Source organism: Erythrolamprus reginae, chromosome 9 (genome assembly GCF_031021105.1).
Source record: "Erythrolamprus reginae isolate rEryReg1 chromosome 9, rEryReg1.hap1, whole genome shotgun sequence".
In the NCBI taxonomy this organism is placed as follows: Eukaryota; Metazoa; Chordata; class Lepidosauria; order Squamata; family Dipsadidae; genus Erythrolamprus; species Erythrolamprus reginae.
Window position 1 is genome coordinate 52,235,310 of NC_091958.1, and position 19,769 is coordinate 52,255,078.

Here is a 19,769-nt window from a genome sequence, read left to right on the forward strand (position 1 = left end):
GGAAGGCACTCTAGTGCACTTGTACTCGCCCCTTACTGACCTCTTAGGAATCTGGATAGGTCAACCGTAGATAATCTAAGGGTAAAGTGTTGGGGGTTTGGGGATGACACTATGGAGTCCGGTAATGAGTTCCACGCTTCGACCACTCGGTTACTGAAGTCATATTTTTTACAGTCAAGTTTGGAGCAGTTAATATTAAGTTTAAATCTGTTGTGCGCTCTTGTGTTGTTGTGGTTGAAGCTGAAGTCGTCGCCGACAGGCAGGACGTTGCAGCATATGATCTTGTGGGCAATACTTAGATCTTGTTTAAGGCGTCTTAGTTCTAAACTTCCAGGGTAAAATCATTTCTGACGAAAAGCCGAAAAGGGAGTTACAGTAAAAGACCCATTCCTCATTCTCAAATGTTCTGGGTAACTTTGAGCTGTCACCTTCCCCACCATCACCTTGTTGACATTTACAAAGCAAACTGAACGATCTTTTTCTGGAAAAAGAGAGGTTGAAAAATGACTGAAGTCGAGTTTTTGACCTTCCCTTGGGAGAGAAACTCAGAGAAGGGGCCTCCTTCTGCTGCAGGTTTTGTGGAGTTGGTTTGCATCTAAAACCTATGAGGGGAAATCCCCAGGAAACACACAGAAGGACTAATCAAATGAAGGACTCATAATAAACCCCCGTAAGTAAGGATGAGTGACACATTGAGATGAAATGAAAGAGATGACCATCAGCAAAGAGACGTTTGGCTCGGTTCAGCAGCAGGGGGGAAAGTGTAAGTAAAATCTGATTTATTTTTTTTAAAGAATAGAATAGAATAGAATTCTTTATTGGCCAAGTGTGATTGGGCACGCAAGGAATTTGTCTTGGTGCAGATGCTCTCAGTGGACATAAAAGAAAAGAGACATTTGTCAAGAATCAGTAGAGTAGAATAGAATATAATTAGAATTAGAATAGAAGAGAAGAGAATTCTTTATTGGCCAAGTGTGATTGGACACACAAGGAATTTGTCTTGGTGCAGATGCTCTCAGTGGACATAAAAGAAAAGATACATTTGTCAAGAATCATGTGGTACAACACTTAATGATTGTCATAGGGGTCAAATAAGCAATGAAGAAACAATCAATATTAATAAAATCTTAGGATGTAAGCAACAAGTTACAGTCATACAGTCAACATGGGAGGAAATGGGTGAAAGGAATGATGAGAAAAACTAGTAGAATAGAAGTGCAGATTTAGTAGAAAGTCTGACAGTGTTGAGGGAATTATTTGTTTAGTAGAGTGATGGCGTTCGGATAAAAAATGTTCTTGTGTCCAGTTGTCTTGGTGTGCAGGGCTCTGTAGCAACGTTTTGAGGGTAGGAGTTGAAACAATTTGTGTCCAGGATGTGAGGGGTCAAAAAAAAAATCCCTTGACCCCTTCGGAATTCGTGTGTGGCGAGTTTTAAGTTGGAAGGATGCAACAAAATAGACAATACAAAATTGTTACTGGTCCATAGTGGAACACATTCAGTTTGAAGTTATGGATATAAAGATGAATATGATTAATGAAAATAAAGTGAAAGGACTGATGGGAAGATGGGACAGGTTAGAGATCATATGCTTAGTAGAATTTGAGACCAAGTTATAAAGAATAAACTGGAATCACTCTATAATTTGTAAATATTGTAATGTTCTTGGTTCAAAATGATATTTTAAAAAAGTACACCCCCATTTTGGTGGAAGGGCCTGAATGAATGATGTTGGGTGGTGGGAGCCCGCATTGCACTGTGTTTTATGTAGTGTGTATCTGTCATTATTAAAAATTAATAAAATTTATTTTTTTAAAAAGAAGTCGTGTGTGGCCTCCAGAAACTTTGGGTCCAGCTCCAAATGGCATACGAAAGTTACTACCAAATTGTATGTTTCTTTGTTTCAACTTCTTTGCCTCCCAATTCTATGGAACCAAAGGGGGAAATTATTAAATGAATGGAGAATAATTTCAGGGTTTATATTTTAATTCAATTTAAAGAGACAATTTTGAAGTGAGCAGCATATCAGAGAAAGAAAGAAAGAAGGAATGAAGGAAGGAAGGAAAGAAAGAAGGAAGGAAGGAAGGAGAGAGAGAGAGAGAAAGAAGGAAGGAAAGAAGGGAAGGAAGAAAAGAAAGAGAAAGAGAGAGAGAAAGAAAAAGAAAGAAAGAAAGAAAGAAGAAAGGGAAGGAAGGGAGGAAAGAAAGAAAGAGAGAAAGAAAGAAAGAAGGAAGGAAGGAAGGAAAGAAGGAAGGAGAGAGAGAGCATGAAAGAAAGAAGGAAGGAAAGAAGGGAAGGAAGGAAAGAAAGAGAGAGAGAGAAAGAAAAAGAAAGAAAGAAGAAAGGAAGGAAAGAAAGAGAGAGAGAGAAAGAAAGAAAGAAGGAAGGAAGGGAGGAAAGAAAGAAAGGGAGAGAGAAAGAAAGAAAGAAGGAAGGAAGGAAGGAAAGAAGGAAGGAGAGAGAGAGAGCAAGAAAGAAAGAAGGAAAGAAGGGAAGGAAGGAAAGAAAGAGAGAGAGAGAAAGAAAAAGAAAGAAAGAAGAAAGGAAGGAAAGAAAGAGAGAGAGAGAAAGAAAGAAAGAAAGAAGGAAGGAAGGGAGGAAAGAAAGAAAGGGAGAAAGAAAGAAAGAAAGAAGGAAGGAAAGAAGGAGAGAGAGAGAGCAAGAAAGAAAGAAGGAAAGAAGGGAAGGAAGGAAAGAAAGAGAGAGAGAGAAAGAAAAAGAAAGAAAGAAGGAAGGAAGGAAGGAAAAAAAGAGAGAGAGAAAGAAGGAAGGAAGGGAAGAAGGGAAGGAAGAAAAGAAAGAGAGAGAGAGAGAGAAAGAAAAAGAAAGAAAGAAAGAAAGAAGAAAGGGAAGGAAGGGAGGAAAGAAAGAAAGAGAGAAAGAAAGAAAGAAGGAAAGAAGGGAAGGAAGGAAAGAGAGAGAGAGAAAGAAAAAGAAAGAAGGAAGGAAGGAAAGAAAGAGAGAGAGAGAGAAAGAAAGAAAGAAGAAAGCGAAGGAAGGGAGGAAAGAAAGAAAGAGAGAGAGAGAGAGAAAGAAAGAAAGAAAGAAAGAAAGAAAGAAAGAAAGAAAGAAAGAAAGAAAGAAAGGCACATGAACTGAAAATCACATCGAGATTTCTCTCTGGACGCTTCCTCACATTTCCTTCCTGGAATGCAGAATTCCTGGTTGGAGGTCACCCTGTTTTCTGACAAGGAGTGACCTTTGCAATGGAAGCATCGCTAGATGTTATTCTGGTGGGCTTAGCTCACTTGGTTCAAAGCCTGGAGAAGTTTAAACCTCAGAGAGCTGCCCAGGAGCAGTGCCTTAAATCATTGGTGTGAGTTGTTAGCAACATCTCTGGTTTGGCTCCATTTTACATTAGCTCGGTAGGAGTGAACGTTGGGCAATTCTGTCAAGGCGCCATGATGCACCATCTCAAGTCAGCCAAAGTAAAGAAATAAACCTATGCTTGTAAATTCAGGAAGAAACGTCAAAATACCCTACATGTCCCACAGAGTTGGCCATCTCCGGGTCCCGTCGACAAAGCAATGTCGTCTGGCAGGCCCCAGGAGAAGAGCCTTCTCTGTGGCGGCCCCAGCCCTCTGGAATCAACTCCCCCCGGAGATCAGGACTGGCCCCACCCTCCTTGCCTTTCACAAATTATTGAAAACCCACCTATGCCGTCAGGCTTGGGAGACATAACTGCCCCTTAGCTGCTTCATTTTATATATGGTTTAATTGGATGATATGACTGTTTTATAATGAGAGTTTTTATCATTGTTTTTAATATTAGATTTGTGCTTTGTATTGTTGTTGTGAGCCGCTCTGAGTCTCGGAGAGGGACGGCATACAAGTCTAATACATTATTATTATTATTATTATTATTATTATTATTATTATTATTATTATGTTTGGTTGTGAGATTTGACACGGGCAACGTGTTGTTTAGTTTAGTTTATTATTATTATTATTTATTATTTACAGTATTGGATTTGTATGCCGCCCCTCTCCGCAGACTCGGGGCAGCTAACAACAGCAGTAAAACAGTACAACAAAATCCAATACTAAAAAAACAGTTAAAAACCCATTATATAAAAACCAATCATACATACAAACATACCATACATAAAATTGTGAAGGCCTAGGGGGAAAGTGTATCTCAGTTCCCCCATGCCTGGCGGCAGAGGTGGGTTTTAAGCAGCTTACGAAAGGCAAGGAGGCTGGGGGCAATTCTAATCTCTGGGGGGAGTTGGTTCCAGAGGGTTGGGGCCGCCACAGAGAAGGCTCTTACCCTGGGCCCTGCCAAGCGACATTGTTTGGTTGACGGGACCCGGAGAAGATCCACTCTGTGGGACCTAACCGGTCGCTGGGATTCGTGCGGCAGAAGGCGGTCCCTGAGATAATCTGGTCCAGTGCCATGAAGGGCTTTATAGGTTTATAGTTTAGTTCAGTTCAGTTTAATTTGACCAATTCTCATGGGACTCAACTTCTTTTTTTCTTTTTTTTTTAAGCCAATTAATTACACATTTGCAGGTCTCCTTCATTTTATTTCTTCCTTTTTTTTGGTTTTATCTTCTCTTTTTAAAGTTGTATCCGCCTCAAGAGCGGTTTGCTATTTTTCTATTATTATTTTTTGCCTAAAGGCTTCAATGAATGAGCCCTACCAAAAAGAATTGCTAAGGAATTTATTTGTTTATTTATTATTATTTATTATTTAGATTTGTATGCCGCCCCTCTCCGCAGACTCGGGGCGGCTCACAACAAAGTGAAAACAATTTACAACAAATCTAAATTACTGTCTAAAATTTTTTTAAAACCCCATTTTCTAAACACACATACATACAAACAAACATACCATTCATAAATTGTATATGCCCGGGGGAGATGTCTCAGTTCCCCCATGCCTGACGACAAAGGTGGGTCTTAAGGAGCTTACGAAAGGCAAGGAGAGTAGGGGCAGTTCTAATCTCAATAAAACATTGATCTCCTAAGAACGGATCCATTTTTTCTCTCTTTTCTTCGTTTCTCACAATGATGACACAGGTGCCTCCAGGAATCTTCTGCAGCAAATGCAAATACTCTCCGTTCAGTTTCCCAACAAGCTGCATGGGTTATTTTCTAGCCTTTTCTGAAACTCAACTTTCCACAATTGTTTTTCAACCTTGGTGTTTTGTTCTGACACACAAACCAGCTGCAAGGCCCCTCCAGGACAGAGTAGGAAGGTGGAGTGGGGGCTCTTCACTCTTCCGCTATCTCCCTTTCTCTGGTCTCTTAACTTTTTTCTTCTCTGGAAAAGACTGATCCGGAGGAGAAGAACTGCGGTGCCTAAAACACAATTTAAATATTGCCGACAAGATCATTTCATTTATTTATTTATTTTGTCCAATAAACAATGAGGGATTTAGTGGGTATATATCTATATACACATAGTAAAATACATGATGATGGTTATAGAGGAGATACTCATAGTAAAATATATCTAAGAAAGAATAGAAAAGAAGATATAGTAATAGAATATATCAATGAAAGAGTAGAAGAAGAGATATAGGAATAGAAGAAAGGTATAGGAGATATAGGAGAGCAAAGGGACAGGGGACGGAAGGCACTCTAGTGCACTTGTACTCGCCCCTTACTGACCTCTTGGGAATCTGGATAGGTCAACTGTAGATAATCTAAGGGTAAAGTGTTGGGGGTTTGGGGATGACACTATGGAGTCTGGTAATGAGTTCCACGCTTCGGCAACTCGGTTACTGAAGTCATATTTTTCACAGTCAAGTTTTAGAGCGGTTAATATTAAGTTTAAATCTGTTGTATGCTCTTGTGTTGTTGTGTTTGAAGCTGAAGTAGTCGCCGACAGGCAGGACATTGCAGCATATGATCTTGTGGGCAATACTTAGATCTTGTTTAAGGCGTCTTAGTTCTAGGCTTTCTAGGCCCAGGATTGAAAGTCTAGTCTCGTAGGGTATTCTATTTCGAGTGGAAGAGTGAAGGGCTCTTCTGGTGAAGTATCTTTGGACATTTTCAAGGGTGTTAATGTCTGAGATGCGATATGGGTTCCAAACAGATGAGCTGTATTTGAGGATGGGTCTGGCAAAAGTTTTGTAAACTCTGGTAAGTAGTGTGAGATTGCCAGAGCAGAAGCTACGTAGGATTAGGTTTACAATTCTTGAAGCCTTCTTGGCTATATTGTTGCAGTGGGCTTTGGCACTTAAATCTTTTGTTATTAGTATACCAAGGTCTTTAACGGAGTGGGGATTATCTGTGATAATTTGATTATTCAGTTCATATTTGGAGTTCAGATTCTTCTTCCCAATGTGTAGGTCAGAGCATTTGCTAGTTGAGATTTGGAGTTGTCATGTGTTAGACCAATCAGAAACAGCGTCAAGGTCTTTTTGGAGAGTAGTTGTGTTATCGGTGGTGTTGAAGAGTTTTACATTGTCGGCGAAGAGGACACAGTTGCTTGTGATGTAATCACAAAGGTCATTGATGTAGAGAATGAAGAGCGTTGGTCCCATATGCTGCAACGTCCTACCGGTCAATGACTACTTCAGCTTCAACCACAACAACACAAGAGCACGCAACAGATTCAAACTTAATATTAACCGCTCCAAACTTGACTGTAAAAAATATGACTTTAACGATCGAGTTGTCGAAGCGTGGAACTCATTACCGGACTCCATAGTGTCAACCCCTAACCCCCAACATTTCTCCCTTAGACTCTCCACGATTGATCTCTCCAGGTTCCTAAGAGGCCAGTAAGGGGCGTACATAAGTGCACCAGTGTGCCTTTCGTCCCCTGTCCAATTGTCTTTCCTTTATCTCATATATCATATATATTTTCTTCCTTTCATATATCTTCTCCTCTATTTTTACATATTATCTTTATATATACATTACTTCATGTCTATTCTCTTCCATATGTATTGTGTATTGGACAAATGAATAAATAAATAAATAAATAAATAAAATAAATAAATACAAAATACCAGAGTTGAAAGGGACCTTGGAGGTCTTCTAGTCCAACCCCCAGCTCTTGCAACAGACCCTACACCATTTCAGACAAACGGTTGTCCAATCTCTTCTTTAAAAGCTTCACTAATGGAGCAATCACAACCTCTGGAGGCAAAATGATTAATTGTTCTCACTGGCAGGAAATTTCTTCTTCACTCTTGGGTTGGTTGTTTCCTTGACTAGTTTCCATTCATTGTGTATTTCTGATCCTATGGAAGGGAAGTCAAGTATTTAATCAAATAGATGAGCAGGGAAAAACAGTTTATTTTTGGAGGGTGTTGTGGTTAGCTCTGGCCCAGCTCCTGCCCCAAGGACTGTGGATGTGGGGGAGACATCCACATGCTGCAGGCCTGTTTTGCCCCCCCGGTGGAATCTGCTGATGAAGGCTCCTCTGACCAAGAAGTAAGAGTGACAGGGAGGAGGAGAGTGGGGCAGACAGCTCAGAAGGAGATCAATTATCTAGCTCCTCCTTGGATTCAGAACAAGAGTTAATGATACAGCCACGCATGCGGCGAGCGATGCATAGGCAGCAACAACTGAGAGATTATTATCAAAGAAAATGAGGCCACCTGTGGTTGGGTGGGGCTGTGGTGATTAGTGAGGCTGCTATAAAGAGCAGCCTGTGGGTTTGGCCATTGTGGAGGATTATCTGATCGTTGTGTTTCGTGACTGCTTTACTGATTTTGACCTTTTGTGTGCTGATTTTTCCCCGCTTTGAAACTAAACCAGAGCAAAGTGTGTTTCACTTTGTGAGAGAAGGACTGTGAATTGCCTCACAGCTGCAAGCTAAGTATCACAGGACTGATAAGGGACTTGTATAAATTACCAGTTTGTTTGGAGACCAGAGCTCTTTGCTATAACAAAAGAGGGCTTGGTTTAAGCGACTTTTCATTATAAAGAACATTGTTTTGCATTTTCAAACGTGTGTGTGTCTGAAATTTGTACCTGTGAATTTTTGGGAGGATTCTACCAGAGAGCCTGACAGAACAGAGGGTATAATTTTTTTATTTTTTTCTCCATACTTTACAGAAATATAGATTCACATACCTTCAAATTTCAATACAATACAATAAGAGCCGGGGTGGCACAGCAGGTAGAGTGCTGTACTGCAGGCCACTGAAGCTGACTGTAGATCTGTAGGTCAGCGGTTCAAATCTCATCACCGGCTCAAGGTTGAGTCAGCCTTCCATTCTTCCGAGGTGGGTCAAATGAGGACCCGGATTGTGGGGGCAATAGGCTGGCTCTGTTAAAAAATACTATTGCTAACATGTTGCAAGCCGCCCTGAGTCTCACACAATCTGAAGTTAGTTGGGGGAAAGATCAAAAGCAACATGAGAAAATATGATTTTACTGAAAGAGTAGTAGATCCTTGGAACAAACTTCCAGCAGACGTGGTTGGTAAATTCACAGTCACTGAATTTAAACATGTCTGGGATAAACATATATCCATCCTAAGATAAAATACAGGAAATAGTATAAGGGCAGACTAGATGGACCATGAGGTCTTTTTCTGCCGTCAGTCTTCTATGTTTCTATGTCTAAGGAGAAGGGCGGCATAAAAATCGAAAAAATAAATAAAATAAATAAATAAATAATATCAATTACCAAGTTCTTAATCAAAATTCTTAATTATTTAACTATTTTGTTTCGGTATACATTATTTATCTTGTGCTACCTCCTTTTCTAATTTTGTCATCTGGATTTCAAAGATTTTTTATCTATTCTCATTTGGGTTCAAAACGCTAGTAGCTATCAAAATTTCTCTTGGCTATTTGCTTTTTTCTACTAAATCTATGCCATAGGGCTTCGATCCATTTCTTATATTCTTACTAATCTCATTCATGTTTTTTAACCCTCATTTTAACATAACTGTCCTTTAAGAGGAAAATTCCAAATTTACTTCTTTTCATACAACAACAACAAAAAAATATCAGCTCGTATCATGCCTTAAATCTAATTATAACGATAGATATTGGAAAAACGGTTTAGAAGAGCTGATATACAAGGTTCTTCTGTTAAAGACGCCTTAAACAAGATCTAAGTATTGCCCACAAGATCATATGCTGCAACGTCCTGCCTGTCGGCGACTACTTCAGCTTCAACCACAACAACACAAGAGCACACAACAGATTTAAACTTAATATTAACCGCTCCAAACTTCACTGTAAAAAATATGACTTCAGTAACCGAGTTGTCAAAGCGTGGAACTCATTACTGGACTCCATAGTGTCATCCCCAAACCCCCAACACTTTACCCTTAGATTATCTACGGTTGACCTATCCAGATTCCTAAGAGGTCAGTAAGGGGCGAGTACAAGTGCATTAGAGTGCCTTCCATCCCTGTCCTATTGCCCTCCTATATCTCCTATACCTTTCTTCTATTCCTATATCTCTTCTTCTATTCTTTCATTGATATGTTCTATGACTATATCTTCTTTTCTATTCTTTCTTAGATATATTTTACTATGAGTATCTCCTCTATAACCTTCGTCATGTATTTTACTATGTGTGTGTGTGTGTGTGTGTGTGTGTGTGTGTGTGTGTGTGTATATATATATATATATATATATATATATATATATATATACCCACTAAATCCCTCATTGTGTATTGGAAAAAATAAATAAATAAAAGCTTGGATTCTATCCAGTTACTGCATAGCCTTCACTGACATGTTTATTGTTCGCATATCCCCTAAAAAAATATTATCTGCAGTTATATTTCCTAGCCTGGGCACTTTGCCTTAAGAAGGGACCCACCGGTATCACAAAAATCTTCATGTTTTTAAAAATTATAGGAGGTGACTTTTTCAATTACAGGCAATTGCTGCATTCAATCTGCAACATCCATCTTCCAATTAAGTCCAATGACAGCCACACTTTGGCATTGCCTGCTTCTGCCCATCTCCTGCAAATCAGCCTGCCAAAAATGGGAGGATGCTTTAAAAAATAATATCTCAGTTTGTTTTCAAAGAGCTTTCTCAGCACGGTTTGATTCTTCGAATGTACGTTACAGCGATTTTTATTTCGACACAGCTGAGGTTGCGAGAGCATCAAAGTTCCCTGCGGAGAACACAAAGATGGTGGAATTGCACACGGCCCTGTGCAACTCGTACTTTGCTTTCGCTTTGGTTGTGGAGTCAGTTTTGTTGAGTCACTGCAGGCAGGTCAGCCATTATAGTTTCTGAAGCATGGTGCACACACAGCCTTTGTGGACAAGCTGGCCGTTGTGATTTGTGCAATGCAACCCAATTAAAACAAACCACACTTTAGAGTGATGCATGAATCAGATTTCAATGCAACCAGGCTCTGTGCGTGATCTTTAAAAGTTTCCGATGTAAATTTACTTTAAATTTCTCCCTCTTGGAGCATTAACATGACACTGGAGTCACCAATATCGCCACTTGTTTAGCTGTGGTTTATTGAATAAATCCCAGTTGCACAACGCATGAGTCATATACTGCACCCAATCCTAACCAAAAAAGGCGCCAGAGTAGAAGTTTAGTTTAGTTTAGTTTTATTGGATTTATATGCCGCCCTCTCCGAAAACTCGGGGCGGCTAACAGCAATCATAAACAGTATACAATAATAATCCAATACTAAAAGCGAATTAAAAACCCCTTAATATAAAAAACCAAACATACATATATACAAACATACCATACATACAATTGTAAAGGACTAGGGGGAGAAGGAATCTTAATTCCCCCACGCCTGGCGGCAGAGGTGGGTTTTAAGTACCTTGCGAAAGGCAAGGAGGGTGGGGACAGTCCCTGAGATAATCTGGTCCGGTGCCATGAGCGGCTTTATAGGTCATAACCAACACTTTGAATTTTGACTGGAAACTGATCGGCAACCAATGCAGACTGCGGAGTGTTGGTGTGACATGGGCATATTTAGGTAAGCCCATGATTGCTGTCGCAGCTGCATTCTGCATGATCTGAAGTTTCCGAACACTTTTCAAAGGTAGCCCCACGTAGAGAGCGTTGCAGTAGTCGAGCCTCGAGGTGATGAGGGCATGAGTGACTGTGAGCAGTGACTCCCAGTCCAAATAGGGTCACAATTGGTGCACCAGGCGAACCTGGGCGAACGCTTTAGTCCCTAACACCACGGGAAACTTTATTTTTATTTTTTATTTATTTTTATTTATTTATTTTGTCCAATACACAATGAGGGTTTTAGTGGGTATACATCTATATACACATAGTAAAATATATGATGAAGGTTATAGAGGAGATACTCATAGTAAAATATATCTAAGAAATAATAGAAAAGAAGGTATAGTAATAGAACATATCAATGAAAGAATGGAAGAAGAGATATAGGAATAGAAGAAAGGTATAGGAGATATAGGAGAGCAATAGGACAGGGCACAGAAGGCACTTTAGTGCACTTGTCTTTTCCCATGGTCTTAGACGACCCCTGTGAAACAGTCGTTCGATCCCTAAAGGGGTCCCGACCCCCAGGTTGAGCACAACTGGTAGAAGGACTCCTGCCTTGGGTAGGGAGTTGTATTACACCTCCCTTTCAGCTCTGTGCTTCTAGGTGGCCAAAACTCTATCAGGCCTCTTATTTTACAACCTGTTGTTCTTCTTTATAGAGACCGCCCTGGATTCAGAAGTGCATTTTCAGCGGATCATGCAGTGTTCGAAGGAGCAGTACTGGGATGGCCTTCTGAGTAGCTGTGTGTCTTGCAAATTTGCTTGTCAGCCACTCAAGTCCCAAGGATGCGCCGATTTCTGCCGTAAGCATCCGAAGATGATGTTTTATGGCTTTCCCACTGAAATTGTTGCATTTCGGCCCTCCAAAGCAATCCACGAATCATGTTAGAACTGGGGAGGGGGGGCAGTGAAGGGCTGAAAAAAATGTTACTACCACACTGTGGGCGTGGCTTGTGTACATATGGCCATGTGACAAGGTGGGAGTGGCTTGAAAAATCATGTGATCGGGAGTGGCTTAAATGTCATGTGATTGGGTGGGAGTGGCTTACCGACCAAGATAAATTTTCAAAGAGGTGCTTGGACTCCTTTTCAGTGGATTAAGTCCCATTTTTTGAATAGCCACAAAAAGGACAAACGATGGGCAGCATTATCTGTTGAGCAGCACAGTCACATTTTAAGGTTTTGTACTGAGCCCACAAGTTTCAGTATGATAACAGATTGGGCAAGTAGCTCAATTATCTTTCTTGGCTATAAACGTTCAGCTCTAGATAATAATTTAAATGATTAAAGCGTTTATGGGTAAAAACATACTATTTGATTATTTTCTATTTTAAAAGTAAGGTACTAGAGACTAAGATACTAGAGGTAAGGTACTAGATACTAAGGTACTAGAGAAGGAACAATGGGTTGCTGGGAAGTCAAATAAGGAAGGAGCTATTCCACAACCCTGACTCCCAAATTGTTTCCTGAATTGGCTTTCATGCTCTCAGAGAGGTCCAACCTTGGCCACTTTAAGACCTACAGACTTCAATTCCCATAAAATCATCTGCTACGTCCTTCCTGTCAACGACTACTTCAGCTTCAACCACAACAACACTCGAGCGCACAACAGATACAAACTTAAAGTAAACCGCTCCAGGCTCGACTGCAGGAAATACGACTTTAGTAACCCAGTAGTTGATGCATGGAACTCACTACCAGACTCTGTAGTATCATCACCTAACCCCCAAAACTTTACCCTTAGACTGTCCACTGTTGACCTCTCCCGATTCCTAAGAGGTCAGTAAGGGGCGTGCATAAGTGCACCAGCGTGCCTTCCGTCCCCCGTCCTAATGTTTCTCTCTTACTAGTATCATGAGCCTTGGTGGCCCAGGGGTTAGAATTATTATTATTATTATTATTATTATTATTATTATTATTATTATTATTATTTATTAGATTTGTATGCCGCCCCTCTCCGAAGACTCGGGGCGGCTCACAACAGCAATAAAAAACAGTATAATAATGAAACAAATCTAATAATAAAATTACATAAAATTACATAAAAAACCCCAACAATTAGAAACTTTAAATTTGGATCTGTTGTCCCTGTGGGGAGATGTCTTAGCTGTTTCTGCTGACTGTGGCTGTAGTTCACCAGTTCAAATCTCCCCACCGGCTCAAGGTTGACTCAGCCTTCCATCCTTCCGAGGTGGGTCAAATGACGACCCAGATTGTTGGGGTCAAGAGGCTGACTCTCTGTAAACCGCTTAGCGAGGGCTATAAAGCACCTACGAAGCGGTATATAAGTGCTATTGCTATCATGTCTAGAAACATTGTTTATAGCATACTACCAATACGTGACTTGACGAAACAAATAAATAAATAAAAATAAATAAATCTTAAAGTGGCCAAAGTCGGATATTCCCTCCTATAAAAGCCCTTTGACTAGTACAGTGTTCCCTCGATTTTCACGGGTTCGAACTTCGCAGATAGCCTATACCACGGTTTCTCAAAAAATATTAATTAAAAAATACTTCGCGGGTTTTTTTCTATACCACGGTTTTTACCACCCAGTGATGTCATACGTCATCACCAAACTAATAATTTTTGCAAATAAATAACAAAAAAATTAATTATTGTTAATAAATAATTATGTTTATAAATATCAGGATCACTAAGTGTCTTATTCAATGGTGAGTACCAGTAATAATGGTGAGTAAATGGTTGTTAAGGGAATGGGAAATGGTAATTTAGGGGTTTAAGGTCTTAAGGGATGGCTTGTGATACTGTCCATAGCCAAAAATGGTGTATTTACTTCCGCATCTTTACTTCGCGGAAATTCGACTTTCCCGGGCGGTCTCGGAACGAACCCCCCACGAAAATCGAGGGAACACTGTACCCATCTTTTGCCAAGCTCTGGAGAACAGCTGGAGGACCTTCTGCCAACCTTAACAAGCCAGATACCTTCAAGGACGCAGGAGAGGATGGAAAGGAGCGAAGTCACATCTCCTTTTGCTGCATTAGCTGTCTGGAGGATGCTGCTGTTTCCATGGCTACCGGATTGGGTAGCTCATGAGCAGTAGGGCAGCCAATGATTGGGTGGTCCCTTTGTGGGTGGAGGGGAGTGACGGGCGAAGTCCTCTCCCCTCTGCACAAACTCTCTCTCTCTCTTGCTTTCCTCGTAGGCTCCTTGGAGTGCAGCAAACAAGGGGGCTCCTACTACGACCAGCTCCTGAGAGAATGCATCAAATGCTCCAGCATCTGCGGGCAACACCCCAAACAATGTGTCTCTTTCTGTAGAAGTAAGAGCTTGATGAGCCGTCTCTCAAAACAGCTCATGTGGGGGCTGGAGGGTTCAATTTGATTCCTTGTGTTTTCCACCCAGGCCACACCCAAAACTCTCCCCCAGTTTTGCTAGTTAAGTTACATTACCCTCCATCACTGGCAGATTTTATTATTATTATTATTATTATCATTATTATTATCATCATCATCATTATCATCATTATTATTATTTAGATTTGTGTGCCGCCCCTCTCTGAAAACTCGGGGCGGCTCACAGAATAAACATAAAAACACTGCGCACAAAATGAATCAAATATATTAAAAAGTAGAACTAAAAACCCTATATGTAGAATAGAATAGAGAATAGAATGTAGAATAGAATAGAACAGAATGTAGAATAGAATAGAGAATACAATGTAGAATAGAATGGAGCAGAGTAGAATAGAATAGAGAATAATACAATGTAGAATAGAGTAAAATAGAATAGAGAATAATACAATGTAGAATAGAATAGAATAGAGAATAGAATAGAGAATAATATAATGTAGAATAGAGTAAAATAGAATAGAGAATAGAATGTAGAATAGAATAGAGAATAATACAATGTAGAATAGAGTAGAATAGAATATAGAATAGAATGTAGAATAATACAATGTAGAATAGAATAGAATGTAGAATAGAATAGAGAATAGAATGTAGAATAGAATAGAGAATAATACAATGTAGAATAGAATGTAGAATAGAATAGAATAGAGAATAGAATGTAGAATAGAATAGAGAATAATACAATGTAGAATAGAGTAGAATAGAATAGAGAATAGAATGTAGAATAGAATAGAGAATAATACAATGTAGAATAGAAGAATATAATGCAGACTAGAGTAGAATAGAATAAAAGAATACAATGTAGAATACAGTAGAATAGAATAGAGCAGAGGAGAATAGAGAATAATACAATCTAAAATAGAATAGAATAGAATGCCCAATATGAATGCTCGTCAAAGTTGGCCCCACGTAGAGAGCATTGCAGTAATCGAACCTCGAGGTGATGAGGGCATGAGTGACTGTGAGCAGTGACTCCCGGTCCAAATAGAGCCGCAACTGGTGCACCAGGCAAACCTGGGCAAATGCCCCCCTCACCACAGCCAAAAGTTGGTGTTCTAACAGTCAGCTGTGGATCGAGGATGACACCTAGCTTGGTAATGGATATTTTCATAGATCTGCTCTGTTTGTATCCAAAGGCAAAATCCATTCGAGGCCACCCATCAGAATCGGTACCGAAGCAAGTCAGGTTGTGGGATAAACATTTATTAACCTCTTTTCTCTCTCTCTCTCTCCACCCCATCTGAACTATTCCAGACCCCTTTACAACCCTTTTACCAACTCCAGCTGCTCTCCTGCCTCTGCAGCGCAAACTGGTCACGACCTACGACCAGCAGGTGCTGCTGTACCTGGCCCTGGGATTCTCCCTTTGCATCCTGCTCTTCTCCTTGCTGCTGACTTGGTTTTACTTCCAGAAAAGGCGGGACGAGAAGTTTTGTCGAGCCAGCTCAGCATCTTGCCATAAAAAGGGAGATTGCCCCAAAGGTACAGGCATTTTCCTTCTTCCAGCTGAAGTACGTGGCCTTCCTTGGGGGGTTGTGGACACGCCCAGAAGATTCCTGCGTGTAGGCGGTTGAGCAATGAGGCCATGTGGAATGGAATGGAATAATACAATATAGAATAGAGTGGAATAGAATAGAACAGAGCAGAATAGAGAATAATACAACGTAGAATAGAAGAGAATAGAACAGAGTAGAATAGAGAATAATACAACATAGAATAGAACAGAGCAGAATAGAGAATAATACAATGTAGAATAGAACAGAGCAGAATAGAGAATAATACAACGTAGAATAGAAGAGAACAGAATAGAGAATAATACAACGTAGAATAGAAGAGAACAGAATAGAGAATAATACAATGTAGAATAGAAGAGAACAGAATAGAGAATAATACAATGTAGAATAGAACAGAGCAGAATAGAGAATAATACAATGTAGAATAGAAGAGAACAGAATAGAGAATAATACAATGTAGAATAGAACAGAGCAGAATAGAGAATAATACAATGTAGAATAGAACAGAATAGAGAATAATACAATGTAGAATAGAACAGAGCAGAATAGAGAATAATACAACGTAGAAGAGAAGAGAATAGAACAGAGTAGAATAGAGAATAATACAATGTAGAATAGAACAGAGTAGAATAGAGAATAATACAATGTAGAATAGAACAGAACAGAATAGAGAATAATACAATGTAGAATAGAACAGAGCAGAATAGAGAATAATACAATGTAGAATAGAATAGAACAGAGTAGAATAGAGAATACAACGTAGAATAGAACAGAATAGAGAATAATACAATGTAGAATAGAAGAGAACAGAATTGAGAATAATACAATGTAGAATAGAACAGAGCAGAATAGAGAATAATACAATGTAGAATAGAATAGAACAGAGCAGAATAGAGAATAATACAACGTAGAATAGAAGAGAACAGAATTGAGAATAATACAATGTAGAATAGAACAGAGCAGAATAGAGAATAATACAATGTAGAATAGAATAGAACAGAGCAGAATAGAGAATAATACAACGTAGAATAGAAGAGAACAGAATAGAGAATAATACAATGTAGAATAGAAGAGAACAGAGCAAAATAGAGAATAATACAACGTAGAATAGAACAGAGAATAGAAAATAATACAATGTAGAATAGAAGAGAACAGAATTGAGAATAATACAATGTAGAATAGAACAGAGCAGAATAGAGAATAATACAATGTAGAATAGAATAGAATAGAACAGAGTAGAATAGAGAATAATACAATGTAAAATAGAATAGAACAGAGCAGAATAGAGAATAATACAACGTGAATAGAGAATAATACAATATAGAATAGAATAGAGTAGAATAGAACAGAGTAGAATAGAGAATAATACAATGTAAAATAGAATAGAACAGAGCAGAATAGAGAATAATACAACGTAGAATAGAAGAGAACAGAATAGAGAATAATACAATGTAGAATAGAATAGAATAGAGTAGAATAGAACAGAGCAGAATAGAGAATAATACAACGTAGAATAGAACAGAGTAGAATAGAGAATAATACAATGTAGAATAGAATAGAACAGAGCAGAATAGAGAATAATACAACGTAGAATAGAACAGAGTAGAATAGAGAATAATACAACGTAGAATAGAATAGAGTAGAATAGAACAGAGTAGAATAGAGAATAATATAATGTAGAATAGAATAGAACAGAGCAGAATAGAGAATAATACAATGTAGAATAGAACAGAGTAGAATAGAGAATAATAATGTAGAATAGAACAGAGCAGAATAGAGAATAATACAACGTAGAAGAGAAGAGAAGAGAACAGAATAGAGAATAATACAATGTAGAATAAAATAGAGTAGAATAGAACAGAGCAGAATAGAGAATAATACAATGTAGAATAGAACAGAGTAGAATAGAGAATAATACAATGTAGAATAGAACAGAGCAGAATAGAGAATAATACAACGTAGAAGAGAAGAGAAGAGAAGAGAACAGAATAGAGAATAATACAATGTAGAATAAAATAGAATAGAATAGAACAGAGTAGAATAGAGAATGATACAATGTAGAATAGAAGAGAGAATAATACAATGTAGAAGAGAATAGAAGAGAGAATAATACAATGTAGAATAACATAGCATAGCATAGAATAGAATGTAGAATAGAATAGAGAATAATAAAATATAGAATAGAGTAAAATAGAAGAGAAGAATACAATGTAGAATAGAACAGAGTAGGATAGAGAATAAAACAATGTAGAATAGAATGGAGTAGATAGAATAGAGAACAATACAATGTAGAATAACGTAGAATAGAATAGAGAATAATACAATGTAGAGTAGAAGAGAAAAGAAGAATGCAATGTAAAACAGAACAGAGAATAATACAATGTATAAACAAATGAGAAGAGAAGCTGGAAGGGACCTTGGAGGTCTTCTAGTCCAGCCCTTTATTCAAGCAGGAGAACCTATACCACTGATGGTGAACATTTTTTGGTTTGCGTGTGCTAGCTTACATGCACGTGCCCACTGCCCACCACCTCTTCCCTCCCCACAAAAGAAGCTAGCAAGCCATAGCATAGCATAGCACAGCCTTTATTGTCATTGTACATTATGTATACAGCGAGATTAGTTTTAGCCTCACTGGTGCAATCCATGGCAAAAAATCCAAACCACATAAATAGTATAAAGAATAATCCCTATGCGAAGTAATTAAGAAAGAAAAAACCAGTGGTAGCTATATTTTTTTCAGCGCCGCCGTAGCTTCGAGCAGTCACTAAACGAACTGCTATAAATCGAGGACTTATCAAAATCACAGGTTTTTTTCTTCCCTTTCAGACGGTCTCATGGAAGTGGGAATTTTCGGGAGCGACTGCGGGGGCAACCAAACGCCGGAGCCGGTGGAGACGTGTGGCTTTTGCTTCCCGGAAGTGAGTCCTGCCATCCAGGAGACGCGATCGTGCCCGAGGCCGTACCAGCTCGAGATGCTGGCTGAAGTTGCCGCGGCTACTATCCCTGGCGGGATGGTGCCTCCTCCTTCCTCCTCTGAAGACTGCCACTACCCCATTATGTGTTCCCCTTCCCAAGAAAAGATGCAGATAAGCTAAGCCCTAAACAGCCAGGAGTGGGTGGGTGGGTGGGTGGGTGGGAGATAGGAGCCCCCTCCTCAAAAAGCTGCTTGCATTGCTGAGGTCTTGAATTGTAAGGAACCAGCTTACAAGAAAACCTAGCGGTGATTTTCTTTTTTCTTTTTAATCTTTGCCAGATTGTTCAAAATTCCTGGTTCCGGATATACAGTGGTACCTCTACCTAAGAACGCCTCTACTTACAAACTTTTCTAGATAAGAACCGGGGGTTCAAGATTTTTTTTGCCTCTTCTTAAGAACCATTTTCCACTTACAAACCCGAGCCTCCGAAACTGTAACCGGAAAAGGCAGGGGGAAGCCTCCGTGGGGCCTCTCTAGGAATCTCCTGGGAGGAAACAGGGCCGGAAAAGGCAGGGAGAAGCCTCCGTGGGGCCTCTCTAGGAATCTCCTGGGAGGAAACAGGGCCGGAAAAGACAGGGAGAAGGCTCCGTGGGGCCTCTCTAGGAATTTCCTGGGAGGAAACAGGGCCAGAAAAAGTGGGGAGAAGCCTTCGGGAGCCTCTCTCGGAATCTTCTGGGAGGAAACAGGGCCGGAAAAGGAAGAAGCCTCTGCGGGGCCTCTCTAGGAATCTCCTAGGAGGAAACAGGGCCGGAAAAGGCAGGGAGAAGCCTTCGGGGGGCCTCTCTCGGAATCTCCTGGGAGGAAACAGCGCCGGAAAAGGCAGGGAGAAGCCTCTGCGGGGCCTCTCTAGGAATCTCCTAGGAGGAAACAGGGCCAGAAAAGACAGGGAGAAGCCTCCTTTGGGCCTCTTTAGGAATTTCCTGGGAGGAAACAGGGCCTCCACCCTCCCTGTGGTTTCCCCAATCGCATGCATTATT

The 19,769-nt window shown here is 39.7% G+C and overlaps 1 protein-coding gene across 1 annotated transcript; it reads left to right on the top strand.

The window, feature by feature from the left end:
* The first annotated feature begins 718 nt into the window (after positions 1 to 718).
* TNFRSF13B (TNF receptor superfamily member 13B) lies at positions 719 to 18,927 on the top strand. The gene is made up of 5 exons (XM_070761928.1): positions 719 to 763; positions 11,588 to 11,731; positions 14,096 to 14,212; positions 15,555 to 15,782; positions 18,644 to 18,927. The coding sequence occupies exons 2-5, from the start codon at positions 11,626 to 11,628 to the stop codon at positions 18,910 to 18,912; spliced, it is 720 nt and encodes a 239-aa protein (XP_070618029.1). The 5' UTR covers positions 719 to 763; positions 11,588 to 11,625; the 3' UTR covers positions 18,913 to 18,927.
* The last annotated feature ends 842 nt before the right edge of the window (positions 18,928 to 19,769 follow it).